The sequence below is a fragment of the Mirounga angustirostris genome, unplaced genomic scaffold (genome assembly GCF_029215605.1).
Source record: "Mirounga angustirostris isolate CCGP_5_RB_7025 unplaced genomic scaffold, mMirAng1.0.hap1 SCAF_13, whole genome shotgun sequence".
Taxonomy (NCBI): Eukaryota; Metazoa; Chordata; class Mammalia; order Carnivora; family Phocidae; genus Mirounga; species Mirounga angustirostris.
The window spans coordinates 101,395,272-101,417,298 of NW_026991721.1; the positions used below are offsets into that span (position 1 = coordinate 101,395,272).

Here is a 22,027-nt window from a genome sequence, read left to right on the forward strand (position 1 = left end):
GAGCTGAAGGCAGACGCCTAACGACGACTGAGCCACCCACGTGCCCCCCCCAAGGATGATTTAGAAATGAATAAAGCAACAGAAAGAAGACTGGTATTGAGTAAATATATACTAAGCATCTTCACACTTTTTTAAGATGTTATTTATTTATTTGAGAGAGAGGGAGAGAGCACAAGCAGAGGGAGTGGCAGAGGGAGAGGGAGAAGCATGCTCCCCACTGAGTAGGGAGTCCGATACAGGACTTAATCCCAGGACCCCGGGATCACGACCTGAGCCGAAGGCAGACACTTAACTGACTGAGCCACCCAGGCGCCCTGCATCTTTACACTTCTATAGCCTGTCAAAATTTTATTAGATACTTCTTACAGTATAGCCTTACAACCAGGTTATTTTTTTCTTTAATAGAGAATAGTCATCTTTTTTGGAGTACTCAAAAGACCTTGCAGTCCCCCTAAATTTACATTCTTTTCTTAAATACTCTGCTTGTAAATTATCTCCTCCTCTAGACTGTAACAGGAATGATGTCTTTCATTTAAAAACGTCTGCTGAATTCAATTTCATCCTGGGAAACAATGATCTGGTTTTGGTTTTTCAGATGCTGTTTGATGATGATTAAATCAGAAAGCACTGTGGGGGGCCCCCACTCATACATAGTTAATAGGTGTGAACACCTTCAGCTGTGAGTTCATTTCCTGAAATAGGTGATAGTCATGCCACCCTTGCCTGCCAATTTATCCAGGGTCTTGATAGAACAAATTCAGCCCTAGGATTTTGTGACTGAAATATTAGGCTGATCTACCTATGTGACCTAAGCTCCTAGAAATAAGATCTTTTGCTCTAGGAAATAATCTAGGCTGACTGTAAATTACAGGACCTCAAGATACATGGGTGTAATGGACATTTTACAATACATTGTTTTTGTCTTTCCTTAAAGCTCAACTGATCGTTTTTTTTTTAAGAGAGAGTGGGGTGGGGGGTGGGGTAGGCAGAGAGAGGGAGAGAGAATCCCAAGAAGACTCCCTGCTGAGCACAGAGCCCAACGTGGGGCTTGATCTCATGACTCTGAGAGCATGACCTGAGCTGGAATCGGAGTTGGACACTCAACCGACTGAGCCACCCAGGTGCCCCTCAATCACTTCTAGTAAGAGACCTCACTCCAATAGGCAATACACATGAAGTCAAACTCTGAGAAACTCTGCTGTTAGTTGATTAACACCCGAGTCTACCACAAAATACAAGATTCTAGCACAAAAGACTGGTAGACTGTTATGGATTGAATGTGTGTGTCTCGACCCCCATCTCTCACCCCACACCTCCTCCACCACCAGATTCATATATGGAAACCCTAATCCGCAGGGTGACTGTATCTCGAGACACAGCCTCTAAGGAGGAGTAGTTAAAACTAGGATCACGAGGCTGGGGCCCCGACCTGGGATGATCAGTGTCCTTATAAGAAAAGATATCAAGAAGCTCCCATGTGAGCACAGAGGAGAAGCCACGGGAGGAGGGAGAGAGAAGGTAGTCCTCTACAAGCCAGGAAGAGTGTCTTCACCAGAAACAAAACTGGTCAGAACCTTCATCTCGATCTTCAATTTTTAGCTCCAGAACTGTGAGAAAATGTATTTCTGTTGCTTAACCCCCCAGCTTATGGTATTTTGTTAGTGGTGGCCTGAGCAGACTAAGACAGTAGGCCAGTGCGCGAATCAGCCAGTGAGCTTGGAGGCTACGAATGTGTCTTACTTCATTTGTATCCTCAGTGCCTGGCGAGCTGGGCACGTACTGAGGAAGTGCAGGCTCAAACCTCAGCTCCAGCACTTCTCAGCGAGCTGTTCCACTTCTGGAAAGCGCAATTTCTCTCATGTGTCCAGGGGTTGTTTGCGAGGATTAACTAACATATCATATCTCTATTATTTCTTGCCCAAAGAGAATGCTTTATAACAACAAAAATTTTAAAGGCAGGAGAATAAAATGATGCCATTTTCTTTTAAAACATTTTTTACCACCTTGAGGAAAATTAAAAGAAACAGATAACCAGGTGAGGAAGAAAGACCTGGATATCCCAGTTCTAGAAAATTTTTTTTTTTTTAAGATTTTATTTATTTATTTGAGAGAGAGAATGAGAGAGAGCACATGAGAGGGGGGAGGGTCAGAGGGAGAAGCAGACTCCCCGCCGAGCAGGGAGCCCGATGCGGGACTCGATCCCGGGACTCCAGGATCATGACCTGAGCCGAAGGCAGTCGCCCAACCAACTGAGCCACCCAGGCGCCCCCCAGTTCTAGAAATTTATCCTAAGGAATTAATCAGAGGTATAGTCAAAGATTTAGACACAAGGACATTCACTTGAAGCATGTTTAAGGATGCCAAAAAATTAAAGTACCTGATGTCCAAAAAAAGTAATTAAATAAGGGTACATCTAACACAATATATTAGGCCGTTAACTTATGCTTTCAGATTTCATGATAGGGAAAAATGCTCATGATGTTATATTATGTAAAAGCAAGACACAACATTACATATAATAGAATATAATTTTGTTTTAACAAGTCTACCTACTGACTGAGCCACCCTACACTCACCTACCCACCCATCTATAATCTCACTTTTAGGAAACATGCCAAAATATGCCTATCTTTGGGTAGTGGGATTATGAATAATTTTTTTCTTTATCCCTCTCTGAATTTTCCACGTGTGATTCTGACTGGTTTTATTTTTTAAATTATAAATTAAACATTCAAAGTCAGAAGTAAGTGTTAATCGTCTCTCTTTTACAAAGCCTTAGAGGTATCTCCTTTTCAGACCTACTCTTATTTAAGAGGAAACAGACCTGGGACACTTTTATTTTCCCAGCTCAGCTACCCAGCTATGAAGAAGCCTGGGAAACCCTTTTATTATATATATATATTTAAAGATTTTATTTATTTATTTGACAGAGAGAGCAAGAGAGCACAAGCAGGGGGAGAAGGAGAGGGAGAAGCAGGCTTCCCGCCGAGCAGGGAGCCCGACACGGGGCTTGATCCCAGGACCCTGGGATCATGACCTGAGCTGAAGGCAGACACCTAACCATCTGAGCCACCCAGGCACCCCTATAATTTCTAATACAATGTTAAAAGTGACTAAAACGTGTGTGTGTGTGTTTAAAATGCATTATTCCTATATCCAAAGGAAATGAAGACACTAACTCAGAAAGGTATCTGCATGGTTGTGTTCACAGCAGCACTATTCACCACAGCCAAGACATGGAAACAACCTAGGTGTCCACAAACAGATGAATGGATAAACAAGTCATGCTATATACACATAATGGAATATTATTCAGCCACGAAAACCCTGCAAATCCTCCCACTGCAACAACAGGGATGGATCTTGAAGGCATTACGGTAGATAAATAAGTCAGGGCAAGACAATACTGTATGATCTCACTTAGATGTGGAACTGAAAAAACCAGAAGAACAGAACCATGCTCACAGAAAGAGATCAGACTTGGGGTCACCAGAGGCGGAGGGCAGGGGGAGGGGGAGTTGGAGGAAGGTGGTCAAAAGGCACAAACTTCTAGAGATAAGATAAGTAAGGACCGGTGATGTGACGTATGACATGATGACTACAGCTCTGAATGCTATATGATGGGTCAGTTTTAAGACAGTAAAGCCTAAGAGTTCTCATCAAAAGGAAATTTTCTTTTTTCTTTTCTTATTGTATCTATACGAGAAGATGGATGTTAGCTGAACCTACTGTGGTACTCATTTCACAATGTATGTAAATCAAACCATCATACTGTACACCTTAAACTTACACAATGATGCATGCCAATTATTTCTCAATAAAACTGGAAAGAAACTGCTTATTCTCAAAGAAACCCTTAAGAGAGAAAGATTGTCCCTACAGGGTTTGTGCACCTGCCCCCCCACATGGTCACTTGGGGGTCTTAGTCCCGCTCAGAGTTGGGTGACTGTCTCAGAAAGGTGGTAGTTTTGGAGGAACCCCAAACCAATGTTTCAATGCAGACTCCCTAAGGGATTTTACTGACCGTTTTAAGACTTCTGGGAGAAAAGGAGAGGCAAAATCTCTGATGGACAATACCTACCACCAACTGGGAGTAGAAATGAATGAACAATGCATTCATTTAGGAAGCATCTTTTAGAAGACAAAACGGGGTTGTCCCGGTAAATGTGAGTGAAGCGACGTGAACAATGGAGCTGTAGCTCTGATAGCTTGGTGCACGTGCATTTATTGACGGCAACGAAACGGTCCACAGCTAAGCCCAGTGGATGTGCGTGGCCTGGCCGAGTGCCAGTGTGGGTGGCCGGGTCCAGCGCGGCCCTGCTCTACCTACAAATGCAAATGCCCCATCTAGCTACTGCCTTTATCTTTCACAAAATCATTCATTTCCTGTCTGTTTCCTGGTTACGATAACAATCACAAGCTTTAAAAATAGCTTGCCCTATATAATACAGCAGACAGTACCCAATCTGTGTTTTAGGCCTGATGCCCTCACAGATAAGGTTTGGGCAGAATGCATTTTAATTTTTTCAAAGGAATTAGATCCTAAAAATAAATGAATTATGTTGTCCCAATTTATAGCTAAATTTCTAGGTGAGAATGTACAAGTCGATGAGGTGACTGAACCACCTATAGGCAACCACAGGCAGAGAAAACGGACTGTCCACAGGAAATGGCCTCGTCCTCAGGACCATGGACACGAACTCCTCACCATCAGCAACTCAGCCTAACACCTGCTCGTGCAGCCTGGCCTCAAGCTGCCTTGACTACGGTTTAGCTAAACACATTACCTAACCTCTGAATCAGCTCTACCTCCAGAGCTCCCAGTTTCATTTATCCTCCCAATCATCTAGGCTTAAAATACTGGTATGAGTGTGGACTTTGTTTCTCTGGACCCTAATATTCTATCAATTCTAGCTGCACAATCTCATTTATATCATCCCCTCCTCTGCAGTTTCCCGATTGCTAACCTAGTGCAGGCCCTCGTCATCTCCCCTCTGGACACACTGCTCTAAGCTTCCACTGTGCCCGTCCCCATCCAATGCAGGCTGTGGACCTTCCAGGCTAATTTCTGAAGCACATCATGGATTTGAGGGCTTCCTTAACCAAAAACCTTCACTTGTTTCCTACTATACTGAAGAAGTCCCTGTGAAACCCTCTCTTGATGATACTGGAATACATTCCTCTGCTGAGGACTGCAGCCCAGAGACAAAGCCTACATTCTTGGGCTTGCCATTCAAAGCGAAGCTATTTATCTTTACTTCATCCAACTCCCCTTCATCTGCCCTTTTCCTCATACACACACTGAGCTACTGCTCTTAGATGGACCTAAGTTTTCCTGACGTTTGCTTGCTCAGATTTTTCCCTCCACCAAAATGCCATCCACCCCTCAATTCCCAACTCTGACAGTTAACCCAGACCTTCCTGATCAAACCAGCTAAAAGCAACTTCCCCTGCTTCCTTCCAGGCTTACAGCACTTTGATTTATATTTCTTTAAGGGACTGATGATATTTATCAATTTATTCATCACCTGGCACATTGTCTTTAGTTATCCATCACGTCTCCTCTGCTAGACTATAAACTTGAGGCAAAATTCATGTCTGAGTTATCCTTTTATTACCTAAAGAGGCTAAAAAGACAGGAAACCAATAATGAGTGTTTACAATGCCGAGAACCTCACACACATTATCTCAATTAATCCTCCTGAGTCTCATAGAGTTGGGTGTCTTCATTTTACAGAACACAGAGGTTCAAAGCGGTTAGTCACCTCACCCAAGTTCACACAGCTGGTGACGAAGAGAGTCTATTCTGAACACACTCCAAAGTCTGCCCATTAATACAAGCCTCTGGACACCGCTTGATGCTAAGTAGATAAAACATGGATTAATAAGCATCCCTTAAATGAGAGAAGCGGTCATCTTCTATGTATTAGAAGCCAACTTCATGCAGTACACAAGGATAAACTTATCTCCTTTATGTATACTCAAACTGGACAAAAAACCAAACCAAACCAAAACAAAAACACTGAACTGGGACGCCTGGGTGCTCAGTCGTGTGCCTTCGGCTCAGGTCATGATTCCGGCCTCCCTGCTCAGCGGGGAACCTGCTCCTCCTTCTGCCCCTCCCCCTGCTTGTGCGCGCTCTCTCTCCCTCTCAGGTTAATAAAATCTTAAAAAAATTGAACCAAAAAAGGCGGCCCATCACTTCATAGCTGCAGCACATGCGCAGAAAAGAGGCAACAATAACATACAAAGCCCCACTCAGCACAAAAATTCCATTTTTGTTTTCAGAATTACAATTTTTTTTTTTTTAAATCCCACACCTATGAGGGATCTAGAAACTTGAAGAGGGAAAGGAAAGAAGGATTTTGGAAAGTATGTATAAGGTCTGACGAGTTACGCAACAGCCATAATGATAAGATGACAATGAGAGCCAAGTTTAGCCTGGATATTTCTCTCAGGTCTTCTGCACAAAAACAGGTCACTCCTGAGTGACTTGAGGAAATGACAAAGGTCAACAAAGCCAAAGTACAACCCTTGAGGACCAAAGTGAGCGCCTGGCCAACCAGCACACTCAGGGTCTTCCAAACACGTCCGTACCTTTGGCGTGTCGACACACTCTTCTTCCATAAACGCTGCTTCCGCCGGGCAGCCAGACGCTGGGAATGAAAAGGCCTCTATATTGGACGCCTGAGGGAGGAGAGCGGACCGCATCAGCCTCATGTTCGGTGAGTGCACGGTCATTGGGAGCCCCACCGTCTGTGCCTGAAAATATGGCAAGAACAGTTTGGGAACATTAACACTTTCTATACAAGTACACAAAATTGTTGGGATAAAATAACTCTTCCTGGTACAATTAAAGAGTAAGTTTTATTTGTTGGAACCCCAGAAAAAATTTGATAAAACATGTATATGGTATGGGTACTGATGTGAAGCAGTCTCAGTTTCATTCCTGTTCCACGATGAGGTGCCTAACTTTCACACAGACAACAAGAAAGCTGGTCTCTGTAAAGAACCTAAGAATGCTCTGTTTTTTAATTCAACAAACATATATTGTCTATATCCTTAAATATGTCACCATGGAAAGATATAAAGAATAAAAAAGTTCCTGTGTCTTCAGAGCTCAGAACTGAACCACGGTACACACACATAACTTACCTAGAACACAAAGTGTACTGCACTTTGTTTTTCTGGTGGGGTGAGATGGTGTGTATTTCTTGACAAGGGTACATGTGCAGAGAAAGACAAGAGAGGTGGCAGCTACTTGGAGGTGACAGGAGTGTCCTCCAAGGAGGTGCAGAAACTGAACACAGCCTGTTGGCCCAGTGGAAAGCGAGATGCTTATTGCCGAGCAACTTATGTTCCTGAAGTCAACCTACTGTAGAAAGCTCCAGATGGTTTTCAGCCCATTTTCATGTCTTGTTTGTTAAGAATGCTAAGTAAACAAACATTACAAACTCCACTTTTAAAAAATCATATAGGGGTGCCTGGGTGGCTCAGCCGGTTGAGCATCTGACTATTGATTTTGGCTCAGGTCATGATCTCAGGGTCATGGGATGGAGCCCCAAGTCAGGCTCTGTGCTCAGTGGGGAGTCTGCTTCCCCTCTGCCCCTCCCTCCACTCCCATTCTCTCTCTTAAATAAATCTTTAAAAATATAATAAAAAAATCATATAACAGAGAATCTTTCTTTAGGACAATTGGCAAGGATTCGATTTTAAAGATGAAACTATTGGAAAATCCTTCCCTCCCATCAGATGTCTTTTGAACATAATGGACACTGCCAAACATTTGAAGGAACATACTAGTGTCTAAAAGGCAAAGGATTGGCCTATTTTTTCCCTGCTATAATCACTTGGAGGGACATAAGATGGTGAGTTTTAAGTTCAAACAAAAAGGAACGATATTGGTATGATTTTACCTTCTCTCCTCCAGAGACCTGGGTGTGATTCCTGGCTCCATCCCTCACTGTGAACTACCTAACCTCTCTGAGTCCTATTTTCTTTACCTAGACAAGGGCACAATGCCTATTACACAGTGAAGTTAGGATTACAAAAGGTAACATGAAAGGTCCTTCACTCAGTAATGTTAATTCCGCCCTTCTCCTTCCTTGTAAAGTCGTGAAAAGACCACAGGGATCTAATACAGGAATTAGTCTGCAAATGCAGTTTTGTTCTCAGATATTATCTAATGGTTCTGCTAAAATTTTAGATTGATGGTCTTTGACGATATGGGGTGTGTTAGAAATATACCTTATATTTGAATATACTTTGAATATATTTAGAATATACTTTATGTTTGGTACATTCCAACATTAACATCATTAGATATGCTGCGTGAGATAATGAATAAAGTAGCAATAGCCAAGTGTTGGTATCATATGGATGGTAAAAACAGAAAAAAAGTACACTACAAACGATCCTGAGCATGATACAGAAAAGGCTTTCCTTAGATCATCATTCCTCACACTTATTTCCTGGGCCACTTTTGAGACTAAACAACTTTTTTTTCCTTTCAAGCATTAGTCATTTAGATTAATTTTTTAAGTCCTCATGCCACAATGTAAAATGTAAACTTCCTAATAGGGTATATTTCATGCATTCTTTTTACCCTTATCATCAGCTTTTCAATCAAAGGATAAAGCTGAACTTTAATTTCTGGTTTCCTAAATTTATTAGGCTGCTCCTTGTGTGCGAAATAATTTAAATTATTAGGGCAAAGCATTATTTAAAGATATTGCACTGGAAATGAAGTACTAACATGATAACTAGGGTGTGCTGTTCCTTCTCAGTCTCTGCCTCTTATTAGCTGTGACTTTCTAAATGGCAGGATCACGCTATGCCAGACCAAGCGTAACACATTTTCCTTGACAAATTTCACGTCCAACCTGGACTACAGCAACAACTTACTGTGAGCTTGGTATGGTGAGAGGAGGAACATATTTTATTGTGACAACCACTTCATAGGAAATAGGATGGTGGTTTTTTTTTTTAGGATTCTTGCAATCACTGAAGGGATTAAAGAAGTCTTTTTGGAACAAGGTTGGGTGAAAATATTCAAATGGCATGCTCAGCACTATAGAGTGGACTAAAGAATATGTTATTTTAATACACAGATGGATGATTAATATCCCAAGGAAGCAGACTTTACCAGTTTAAGAGTGGCAATAGACAATGCTCATGTCCAATTAATTGTAATGGGTTTTATTTAATTAATTAATTAATTAATTAGACAGAGAGACAGCGAGGGAGGGAACACAAGCGGGGGGCGGGGATAGGTGGGAGAGGAAGCAGGCTTCCCACTGAGCAAGGAGCTTGACGCGGGGCTTGATCCCAGGACCCTGGGATCATGACCTGAGCGGAAGGCAGACGCTTAATGACTGAGCCACCCAGGCGCCCCAATTGTAATGACTTTTTAGACCGTGTATTTATTGTCTTGAATCTCTTCTGATTTTGTGCTTTTTAGAATAACCATTACAATGAAAATAATGTTTTCTCCTATGGGAAAATCTTTACTGCTCCAATAGGAATATGCTGGTTATGGACAGAATTGTGTGTCTCCCCCCCTCCACCCCCCAATCTGTATGTTAAAGCCCTAAGGCCCAGTGCAACTGTATTTAAACAGAGAGCCTTTCAGGAGGTAATTAAGGTTATATAAAGTCATAAGGGTGGGCTCCCAATCTGACAGGACTCGTGTCCCTCTAAGATGAGGGTGAGACACCAGACATCTCTCTCTCTATCTGCCCGTGCAGAGGAAAGGCTGTGTGAGGGCCCACTGAGTAGGCAGCTGAGAGTTCTCACTAGAAGTTAATCTTGCTGGCACCTTGACCTTGAACTTTCAGCCTCCAGAACTGAGAGAAAATAACCTTTTATTTAAGCCCCCCAGTCTGTGGTACCCTGGGGCCAACTACACAATGCTTTTTCTTTTTTTAAAGATTATTTATTTATTTGACACAGAGAGAGACAGCTAGAGAGGGAACACAAGCAGGGGGAGCGGGAGAGGGAGGAGCAGGCTCCTGGCCGAGCAGGGGGCCCGATGTGGGGCTCGATCCCAGGACCCTGAGATCATGACCTGAGCCGAAGGCAGACGCTTAATGACTGAGCCACCCAGGTGCCCTACAATGCTTTTTCTAATAGCTGTACAGGGCAACCTCTAATCAGTGATTAAAGAAGAAGTGGGATGAGTGTTTCACTCTTGTCTACGATTACAGTTGATAGAAACTTGGAGCAGAAGGACTAGCAGTTAGGATTCATGAGAGAAGGCATGACATGAATTTCTTCTAAACAGTTGTCTATAGTCAACTAGAGGGAACATTTCTTGCATAGTATATGGCAAATATAAGTACTCTAAATCATTCTGAGATAAGATTCTCACTGTTTTCTAAGTAGTAATAACGGGTACTTTCTCACTATACCATACATTCTTTAGGGGCAGGGACTATTTGCTGGGGACCTCTGTCACCATGGCGGCAGGGACTGAGCCTGGCACAGAAGTGCTCCGCTTGCTGAACTGAGCCGCTGGTGTAAGTTACCTAATTTTATCTTTGTAGCAAACTCACGAAGTAGATACTGATTATCCATTTTATATTTAAAGACACTGGAGCTGAGAAAGGCTGGCTTGCTAGTCACTCAGCTCCGTATGGAACCCAAGGTCCATGTGATTCCACAGCTCATGTGATCTTTGCATGGGATTAGTTTGCTTCCCCAAATTCCTATTGTTATACCAGCTAACACATGATCTGCCACTTCTTTAAGCCAACAGCAGAACAAAGAATTAAAGAGAGAAGGCTCTACTGAAACTAAGTGCAGAGAGATCTATTTTTTAACAAGTTCAACAAAACATGAGAATGTGAAATCTCACAGGGAAGGGAGCATCTTCTTCAGCCCTAGTGCCTGTTACCTTAGCACCCGGAAGGCACTCTAAACAAGTCTGTGAATGGACACTGAAGACTTCCACTTGAATTAGATACATGTTTAAGTCCCAGTAAGTAGCTTTCTGTGACAACTTAGGCCAATGCGTAAAATGAAAAGAATTCATGTGGTGCTTGGTAATAAAAAAAAATGATCAAACATAAGAAGCCATGTTATACATCTGAACTCTCGGCCAAATTAAACATAATTTGAGCTCTCCTAGGGAATCTGCTTCAAGCTTAGATAAGAAAGGCAATCATGTGCAATAATAATATGCATGTGCCCAGGGTCGATCATTTAGGTAACCCATGCCCTCGCTTGTCTAATACGAACAAGAATGAAGAGATGAAGAGACTTGGGAGGGAAAGTCTGTATAGCACCAGGGGCTTCCCTGTGTCCTGTCCTTCCGCCTGGCGGCACTTCCCAGAGGGAGGGGGTAGCTCTACATCTCAATTTTACTACTCCGTTGAGGAATTCTCATTTCATGCCCCTCCTCTCTTGAAAGCAAGACCATTCAACGTTGAAGGATTCCAACTGCTCAGAGATGCTCTAATCTGGAATTTTAGCTAGGCATTACTCATATTAGTATCAATAGTCACATTATTTTTATATTAAAGTGTGTCTAACAGTGTATACCATTTGCCTACTAAAATCAAGATGTGAATTTTGTTGGTTCCCCCCCCCACAATGTTCTATAGAAGCCAATGCAAAACTCTAGTAAATCCTTTAAATTTTGTAAACTGCCAAACAAGAAATACAAAGTCAGAACTTCTCAGCTCTTCCTTGCCCTTGGAACAAAGTAAAGCACTCACAGAAGTAGATGGAAATCCTAATAGACTGTATGCATGAACCATGCCTCTTTCTCAACCTTTCTGCAGATGATTTCCCAACTTCCGTCAGCCTCAGCCTCTGTCCTGGCATCCAGATCTATTCTTCGTTTCAAGCAACCAAGTCAGTGCCATCACTTACCCTCCCTGCTTCGGGCTCGAGAACAGAGTGACCTCTAAGGCACTGTTGTCCCTTGCTCCCTAATATTTCCTTCTTACTTTATAGAATCAACATGTATAGGGCACATTCGAAGTGCTGCACAATTATCAACTAATTCAAACATCAGAACAGTCTCTAATTTTCCTCATTTTATAGTTTGGGAAACTGAGGCACAGAAAGACCTAAGGTAATTTTTTGAAGGACAGGCAGCAGGAAAGGGCTGAACCTGGGGTTTGCTCCAGAGCACCTGCATTAACCACCACTGAGTCCATCCAGAGTCCACCCGAGATGATCCTGCGCTCATCCCCTCCCTTCTGTTCCCACCAGCACCATGTTAGTTCAAGCCTCCAGTATTTCTCACCTCCTCACTGCTTTTCCCCAAGTTCTCTTCCCTGTCCAATCTACCCTTCCCGATGTCACAGATTAGTTAGCTTAAAGCCTGGATGTGATTTTATCACTCTCCTGCTTCTGTCTCTAGTTGTTCCTCAGTATTTTCTGAATCGTAAGTAAACTCTCTCCTTTGGCTTTCGAAGCCCTTCACAGCATCGCTTCAACTTACCACGCCAACTTTTTCATTTCCCTGTGCGCTTCAGTTCAGTTCCCTACACTTGCCCACTCAGCGCTTCTGCTGCCTACATACAATGCCTTCAACCCTGCCTCTCCCTGGCAAAGGCCCACACATCCCTGAAGATCTGAGCTCTGTCGGAAATGCTAACCCTCCCACAAAGCCTTTCCTAGGCAGATGTATCGCTCTCCCCTTTGCCCGTGGTTCTTCTCCCAGATTTATCTTTCTCTATTTTGAATGATGGTTATTTACGATGATGTCTTACTTTGTTTTTACACTGTCATGTCTCTGAGGGCCATGTCCGGGTTTTATGTATCCCACCCCCTATCATGCCTAATCACAGAAGCTTGCATACGGTAAATCTGCAGTAAAAATTTGTTAAATGGAATCGAGTGTACAGGCTAGTGACATTAATTCCCACCATAAATCAATGATTAAAAAATGAGAAAACTCTTAAAGAAAAAAAACTGAAATAAAATTAATCCTTAGAAATAGGAAAATGCAGTGGTGCCTGGGTGGCTCAGTTGGTTAAGTGTCAGCCTTCAGTTCAGGTCATGATCCCAGGGTCTTGGGATTGAGCCCCACATCGGGCTCCCTGCTCAACGGAGAGTCTGCTTCTCCCTCTCCCTCTGCCTCCTCCTCACCCCTGCTCATGCTCTGTCTCCCACTCTCTCTGTAAAATAAATAAATAAAATCTTAAAAAAAAAAAAGAAATAAGAAGATGCTAAAACATTTGAGAATCTAGGAAGTGATGGGCAGAAACTTTACAGAAGAACCGCGTGTAGAGGATGAGATCCTAACCCTCTATTGTACTACAAGATGAAAAATGTGTCAAACATGTGAACAGGCACCTGCAAGGTAAGACCACTGGCTAATGCGGTGTTACCTTGGCAACTGTTTGTTCAGCCACGGTGCTAGGCCGCCGCTGGCGGGCATCGAGTCTCTGCTCCACGGGAAAACTGCTCCGATGTGATTTCAGGCGCTCCACCAACAAGTAATAAATGGCAGCAAAGTGGTTATAGCTCTTGTTCTGCAAAGACTGAAAGAGAAAACAAGTGCTGAAGGCAGAGAAGCATAAAAACCAGTCCAGTGATCTACATCTTTCTGAAAAAGGAGGGAAGAAATCATGACAGAGTCACGAACAGAGAGTGTCTAGAACAAAAGCTGTTCCAGAATTCAGAAGAACAGACAGTTCCAAGTTTCTCGTACTGATTACACGAAGGCTGATGCCCCTGAGGGACTGGCCCGTTTACAGCAACAGGCTCCACCTGCTTTTCTGTGTGCAGGAAGAATGCCGCTGCTGTCTCATGTCCCCAGTGCTACCACACGGTCCCATCTCCTAGTTGTGGCTATGGTGTAAGGTCCGTTACAACCTGGTCCCACGGGCTCGAATTCCACAACTTCGGCACAAGTCCAAACTACTGCAAACTCTGAAATGAATGACTAAAGTCTTTGGGGAGATTTCTGGAGATTATTTTGGGCTGGAGAGTAACATTTGGAGGCTGGATTGAGAGACACTGTGTCTCCGTTCTTAGGTAATTTTTTCCTCTTGTTTTTGCAGTCCCACCCTCCTGAAGCCTTGAAAATAAAGTTGCTTCCCAATTCTTCGCATCCCTCGCCGGCCAGCTTTCCGAGGGTACTAGCGGAAGAGAGGAACAACTGCTCTTCTGGCTTCTATTCGGCCTAACCATCTGCGCGGGTGCTGTGCAGGGCGCCTTGGGTGCAGAGCAGGCATGGCAGAAATCAAAGGCCCGTCGGGCTGCCCTCCCAGCTGCCGTTCTAGATCTGCTTCGTGGCCGAGGACAGAAACACGCCGCTGAGCGCGGGACAAGCAGGGCAGGAGGGAGTCTGGCTTGGCTCTCGGCAGCACGGTTTAGAGCGCTGTAAGTTCACAAGAGGCATTTTGTACTCTTTCTTGTTATGCCTCCTCTGTAAGAGCACTGTTGGTTTTTTACTGTTGTGGAGGTAAGGAAAATGTGTTTCTCCTAGGAATATACTAACTACTAACGGACAGAAATAAAAGAGAGGAGGAATTTCCCAGGCTCACGACCCTCAGTTCTACGACCGAGAGTACTTCCAAATCTGGAATCCACCTGTGTCTGCCTTCTCAGCTTCCCCAGCTCACGGCCTACACCCCACTGGCCTTCCTGTTTCCTGATCGGCCCTCAGCCTTGCTCCCTAGCTGTACATTCATATTCCATATAAACTAGCTTATGACCCAGATAAAACTTCATGTTTCACCTTAGAAGAAATTTTCTACTTTGTATGTGTTAAGTTTCCATCTTTGTCTTTTCCCCATCCTATATAAAGTCCACCTCTGGAATTTTTTGGCAGATGGGGCAAAGGGAGGAATTTATGTATTTTTTTTTTTTTTTAAAGATTTTATTTATTTATTTGAGACAGAGAGAATGAGAGACAGAGAGAATGAGAGAGACAGCACATGAGAGGGGGGAGGGTCAGAGGGAGAAGCAGACTCCCTGCCAAGCAGGGAGCCCGATGCGGGACTCGATCCAGGGACTCCAGGATCATGACCTGAGCCGAAGGCAGTCGCTTAACCAACTGAGCCACCCAGGCGCCCGGAATTTATGTATTGAATAAAAAAGCAAACATGAAGGAGTCTGACTGTGATCCTCAGGGAAAACTGAACAATGTGCCTATAGGTGTTGGGGGTGGCTATGATGGAAGACCATCAGTCAAATCTCTGATCACTTTACCTCGATGGTTTTCTGCTGATCTATTCCAAGGCTGTGCATCAATCGCAGAACCTGTTCATTAAATTCCCCAATGGATGGCTCATTTTCTTGCCCTTGTGGATAGAGAACAGGTCTCTGTACAGGAACTTCTACAAGCATCCATTTATGCTCCTTGATTTGAGCTATTGTTAGCCGTTTGGACGGGTCTAGGACCAACATCCTTCGAATAAGGTGCTCACAATCTATGGAAAACACAATGTTACAAAAGTCATGTAAATCACCTTGCACTTCAGGGTACTGGCTTGATTCATGTGACTCTGCACAATGGCGTTAATCTCTGTATCCTCCACAATGCCCACTGGAAAGCAGAAGGTCAAATGAATAAATGAACACATGAAAGCCAGTTGTACTGATCAGGTTACCATGGTGAATGTTGACACAAAAGTAACCACCACCGAGAATGAATACTTAAGAAAATCAGGAGGGTGTAGGTCTGTCCAATTTTGTGCTAAATGAACCTTTCTATTGAATTTCTCAAGTGAAAAGATCTAGACACAGACTTAGATTCTGCTAAGACAAAAGCAAGCCTTCTCCTAGAATGAGCACACACATGGAGCCCCAGTCACTTCTGAGGCTGACACACTAGAGGCTATGTGCGTGAGGTAAGAGGTCTCCAGAGGACTGTTGCTCTTCTCCCGTCAGGGCAGCTGAGAAAAACACACATGAAGCACTAGTTACTTCTGATTATATTACAAAAACTGCACTGCTGTGACTCGGGCACCCACTTATTCTCGGAGCGGACACCATGCTCTCTGCCACCCCACAGAAGCTAGCCTCATACCCTCTGCTATGTGCCAGGCACCATGCAAGCTGCTTTACACAGATTACTTCCATTCATCTTCCCAGCGCCCTTACCAGGAGCCACTGTGCTTCCCATGTTGTAGCCTGAGGACACGGAAGCAGAGAGGGGACGTAACTTGTCAAGGGCAGACTGCCAGTAAGTGGTGGACTCGAGATTAAAACCAGGCAGCCGGGCTCCAAGGTCTATGCTCTTAACTACTAGAGCTTTATTTCTACCATGACTAGGAACGAAAGAGTTAAGGATGACCACCAAAACCTGAGGAGGAAACGTAGCTGAGCAACAACCCAACTGGTTGTACGTAACAAGCTAATCCAAGTCGGGCTCTGCATCTTAGTCCAACAGCTTTGCCAGTTTTTAATTCAATTAAAATATGTAATTTTGCAACTTCTCACCAAAAGATACAGGAAAATCTATTTCATAGAGTAAAATGGTTGTGAATCTATCTACAAAGTGCTTCTCTAAGTCTAAAATAAACTGGGGACATTTATAGACCCAGAGTAGATGTGAAGACTTGCTGTTCTTAACCTGGAAAGCTTTCCGTTTTCAGTTACAAGTAGGAAGGCTACAGCTTCTCTCACCTACATGGAGGGGGCTGCTTACTTCTATAGCTTTTCAAGTGACTCAATCACTTTGTTTGGCACCCAAGCTCTTAGAACAAGGGAAGCCTTTGCCGAGGCATTTCATTCGGAGCACAAATTCTGTAAAGCACGAGTATAAGACAAACGGGTTACCTTCTGACATGAAATACGGAATCCGGAATCTTCCTTCTAAAACTCTCTGCCTCAAAATTGGAAGAGTCGGTCCATCAAAAGGCAGAGCTCCACAGACAAGGACATAAAGAACAACTCCCATGCTCTAGGGAAGAAAACAAGGCAGTCACTTTTCCACTGAGGACTTTAAACACTCTTTGTTTTCCTAAACATCCCCAGGGCCCTTAAAATCATACGGGCTGAAAAATTCCTGTTTGGATTTACTATTTTCTCAGAATTTCAAAACAACACAAAACAAAGCAAAACTAAAACTCGGACTACTGTAATAAAATATCCTATAATAAATACTCAAAGATCTGAATTTAATCATTTTGATTACTACTTCACGTTAAGTTATGGCCGATAGTAAAGTAATAACATCTGTCCCTAGACGTTCTTTCCTAGAACTTAATTCAAAAATGCTCTAATTAGTCCAATGGACAGGGGAAGTATGAACTACTACCTATGTGTTAGGTACCAAGAGCTTCAAAGACGGGCCAAAGTACTAGTTATTACCGTCAGAGATGCATTTAACACAGCAAAGCAAAGAAATACCCAAATATCCAGCTGTGGTCCTTCATACTGCTGCCCTTCGAAGACTTCTGGGGCTGCATAAGGGGGGCTGCCACACCATGTTGCCAGCAGTTCACCACTTTTAAAGAAATTTCCAAAGCCGAAATCTATTGGAATGGAAATAAATGTTACTTTCATCTATGCTCTCAACTATACTGAATTTCTTGTAGTAAATTTTACAATATGCTGTATCAACAATAGCACTGCTATGGCATCTGTCTTGTGCTGTGTCCGCGGCACTGAGCACAAGGTCTAGAAAATACCAAGTATTCCATAAATATTTGTTGAATGGATGTATAAATAAATCAAGTTTTCTTCTCAAAGAGAATGAGTGAGAGGTTGGAAAAAGACTTTAGAATCATGTATTTTTTTTTTCTTTAAAGATTTTATTTATTTATTTGACAGAGAGAGACACAGCGAGAGAGGGAACACAAGCAGGGGGAGTGGGAGAGCGAGAAGCAGGCTTCCCGCCGGGCAGGGAGCCCGACGTGGAGCTCGATCCCAGGACCCTGGGATCGTGACCCGAGCCGAAGGCAGACGCTTAACGACTGACCCACCTGGGCGCCCCTTATTTATTTATTTGACAGAGAGAGAGAGACAGCGAGAGAGGGAACACAAGCAGGGGGAGCGGGAGAGGGAGAGCAGGCTTCCCGCGGAGCAGGGAGCCCGATGCGGGACTCGACCCCAGCACCCCGGGATCGTGACCTGAGCCGGAGGCAGACGCTTAATGACTGAGCCACCCAGGCGCCCCTAGAATCATGTATTTTTAAGTCCATTGGTGTAGACAACCTACTTGAATTTGAAAATCTTAGAATTTCAATTACTCCATGATTAAGAGCTCTCCGTCTTTTTTTTTTTTTTAATTAAAAAAAATTTCTTTTTTCAGTAAGCTCTATGCCCAACATGGGGTTTGAACTCATGATCCCGAGATCAAGAGCCACACTGCTTTACCGACTAAGCCAGCCAGGTACCCCAAGAGCTCTTTGTCTTTTATAGTCTATAAAGAAAGAAACAAATGAGTAAAATTTTAGGCTATTTACCTAAACCCAACTGAGTGACTGGCTGCTCTTGCAGCCATTACCCAGAGTAGCAGGATATATAACCTTTAAGGCAACTGAGTATAGTGTTTCTTAGGTAACAATTCTCTAAGCGTTGGCCTACACACTCTGACTTAGGCAGATATGTGTCTGATTAGCTCACTAACAGGTGTTGGCTCTCTGGCCCGCCAGCCACAAGCCACCTGTCACCAGTGTCACTTATTCACTCATTTATGGAGTACAGTGGCATTATACCTCTCTACAGTTAATGGCCTTCCTTTTATGACATTAGTCATACCGAATCTACAGCTCTGAGAGACAGCAGGCTCTTTGGAAACACTGTCCTCAGATGCTTTCACTAAGCATGAAAACTACAGAAGACAAATTTCAGTGAGTTTTGGTATAAATGCAAGCTTGTACCCTTTTGCCAAGCTCTACTCTTACTGAGGAAACAAATTCCTATTATTTTGTAAGTTATACGAATACTGTCTTCTGTTGTAAACACTGCTGACAGGACACTCCTTAGTAAACTGGCTCTACTCTCAGCTAGTATACGGTGCTGCATGGATGGCAAGCTTCAAAAGGTGTCCTAAGGGGCACCTGGGTGGCACAGTTGGTTGAATGCCCAACTCTCGATTTCAGCTCAGGTCACGATCTCAGGGTCCTGAGATTAGGCCCCACATAGGGATCAGTGCTCAGCGAGGAATCTGCTTGAGATTCTCTCTCTCTCTCTCTCCCTTTGCCCCACCTGCTTGTGCTCTCTCTCTCTCTCTAAAATAAATACATCTTTAAACAATAAAATAAAAGGTGTTCTAAGAGGACTGGATCGAGTTGCCAGTGCCAGACTCACTGGCTACGTGACTTTGTATCAGTCTCTGTGAGCCTTGGTTTCCCTATCTGTAGTCCCCAAGTTGTGAGGATCAGTGAGTTAACATAAACTCACACTCTAGTCACACCCTGAGACTACGGCACACAGTACACTGTAGATGAAGCATTCTCCTAGCTCCCAGACACACCCACTGGTGGCAAGCAGTAGTGACAGGAAGAGGAGTCACCATCCCCAGCACCACAGCCCTACGGCAGAGTACAAACTCTCAAGTTAGGGAGAACTAGAGCGGAGTTCCACTTTTCCCACTTTTCTAGCTTCAGGTCGCCTTCGTAGATTATTTAACTTCCCCGAATCTAAGTTTTTATATCTATAAATGTAGTGATAATCCACCTACCCAGACAGGATGCTGTGAGGCTTAAATGAGGTTAAACATGTAAAGTGCCTGGAACATAGATGTCAAATGTCAGCTCCCTGCTTTCGTGAAGCCATCATTATCAACTACTACCTTTCAGAGAAAAAGGTTCTGAGAAAGTGTACAGGAAGGGCAGAAAAGTGTAGAGAACCCTGAGGGTTCAGAAGACAAATGAGGGTGCACGTGGGGAAGAGCCTCAGACACTGTCTACACCTGGTGGAACACCACCATGCTCTGGTCCTGGCATCCAGGAGTAGGAGGCAATGAGAACCTCTCCCTTCATAATGGGACCACAGCTCAGTCCTACACTCTGCTTTCCAAAAGGAAAGGAGAGGTCTTATCTTCTCAAGTCCACCTCCATGACTAACCACTCCTATGACATCATAACCCATATGTCCTTATTGATGCACATTTCTAATTTTCTAGAAAAACTACACTCTCAAATGAGTCAAGGACTATATGTTCAAATAACATTTGAAGAGGAAAATGTTAATTTCACTTACAAAGAGAAGCACCAGAAGCTCTAGGATGTGTGTTTGGAGATCCTGAAATAGGTCCAGTAATTGCTCTATTTAAACCATAATCACAGGATGAGTTTTAGCTCATGCAAGTTGAGGATACCCTCCAAATAACACTGTAAAGTTTTAATGTCTCAAGAGCCATTACAGAACTCCTACAATCTGCCCTTCCCTGGACTCTGGTGGAAAGTGTCATCTCAAAGGAGTGATGGGGCCTGGTGGCCTGGCCTCCTTACTACGGAGGCTCTCACTGGTATGCCTCATAGGCAAGAAGAGAGCAAGAGCTAGGAAAGCACAGCTGTGCCTATGGTAGCCCAGTCTCAATTGTGGCTTTACACAACTAGGACAAAGAAAATGTCTGTTAACTTATAAGGAGAGTGGGATTAAGCAGATACTTACTTCTGTTTCCTGTCGGGAAATGAAGAAAATAAAACATGAGCCAGTGGAAACATTAAAAGAAATGCCAAAAGACAACTGGGTTCACTAAAGCTATTACAGTAGCATATATGCAGATGCCTTTATTATTATTATTATTATTATTATTATTATTTTTAAGTAGGCTCCACATCCAGTGTGGAGCCCAACGTGGGGCTTGAACTCCATGACCCTGAGATCAAGACCTGAGCAGAGACTGAGAGACGCTTAACTGACTGAGCCACCCAGGCGTCCCCAGATGTCTTCTATAACCTTGTCAAAGCATTTAAACATTGTATTTGTAATCATATGAGGTGGGTTAAGGAAGACTTTGGAGTCATGACGGTAGATGAGGATCAAATCCTCGGTTGTCCACTTAGCTTGGGCAAATGTGTGATCTTGGGCAAATTACTTCTTAGAGCTTTGGTTTCCTCATTTGCAAGATGGGGACAATATTTACACTTCATCAAGTTATTATAAGTTACAACGAATGGGTATATGTAGACAAGTAGACTTATAAGTAGATATGCTTTAGGCATGCTACTGAAACATACTGAGTAAGCAACCCAAGAGGAAAAGAGCAATTATTCTTACTGTTTTATTTATCTATTTCCCCCAACAGACTAAATTTCTTGAGAAGGGAAGGGAGAAATGATACATATCTGTACTCCCAGCACTCAGCATGAGGGCTGTAGACAGTAGTTATTCAATAAAGGTTTGCTGAATGACTACGTTGTCATCTTCTCTTTTGTAAGTGCTTACTATGGGCCAGAAGCTGATCTAAGGTCTCTAAAGAGGATTTCTTCTTAAAAACCCTATGAGGTATCCTTATTTTAGGAGAAAGTGAGGGTAGAAAGTTAAATACCTTGGTAAAGACTGAAGACCTGGAACAGAAACCACGTGTGACTACAGAGCCCCCCTGTTAGCCACCACCTTTACGTCCTTCCCTGGCACCGTGATATGCAGCTAAATATTTTTGAACAAGTTAATAATTGTCAGGTTTAAGAAGTGGCAATGGAAAGGCACTTAAAAATAAAAAAATGAAGGGAGGGAAATCGGAGAGGGAGACGAACCATGAGAGACTATGGACTCTGAAAACCAAACTGAGGGTTCTAGCGGGGAGGGGGGTGGGAGGATGGGTTAGCCTGGTGATGGGTATTAAGGAGGGCATGTACTGCATGGAGCACTGGGTGTTATACGCAAACAATGAATCATGGAACACTACATCAAAAACTAATGATGTAATGTATGGTGATTAACCTAACATAATAAAATAAAATTTAAAAAAGCCCTTTTATTTCTTCATAGGAACCTGGCTAATTTGCTTTATTCAGTCTGCAGCTTTCTGCTTAACAGCACCTAAGAGTGCATGGGGGGTGAGCAAGAGCGATGCCATACAGAAATGGCATAGCTGGGCAGGATTTGTTTATTGCCTTTTATTCAAATGCAGTGGGTTAGTGTTCATCACACCAACCAAATTCCT

At 43.3% G+C, this 22,027-nt stretch overlaps 1 protein-coding gene across 2 annotated transcripts in view; it reads right to left on the reverse strand.

Moving 5' to 3' along the window:
* The window catches only part of SIK2 (salt inducible kinase 2), a 122,113-nt gene that overhangs the window by 6,896 nt on the left and 93,190 nt on the right, over positions 1–22,027 (reverse strand). The window contains exons 5-9 of one of the 2 annotated variants that reach the window (XM_064577447.1): positions 17,317–17,441; positions 16,744–16,867; positions 15,432–15,508; positions 13,344–13,496; positions 6,598–6,762 (exon numbers count right to left, since the gene is read on the reverse strand). In XM_064577447.1, coding sequence (XP_064433517.1) covers positions 6,598–6,762; positions 13,344–13,496; positions 15,432–15,508; positions 16,744–16,867; positions 17,317–17,441 — 644 coding nt within the window. Of the gene's footprint in view, positions 1–6,597; positions 6,763–13,343; positions 13,497–15,171; positions 15,393–15,431; positions 15,509–16,743; positions 16,868–17,316; positions 17,442–22,027 lie in introns of both variants that reach the window. The other variant, XM_045895067.3, reaches the window with a different exon arrangement.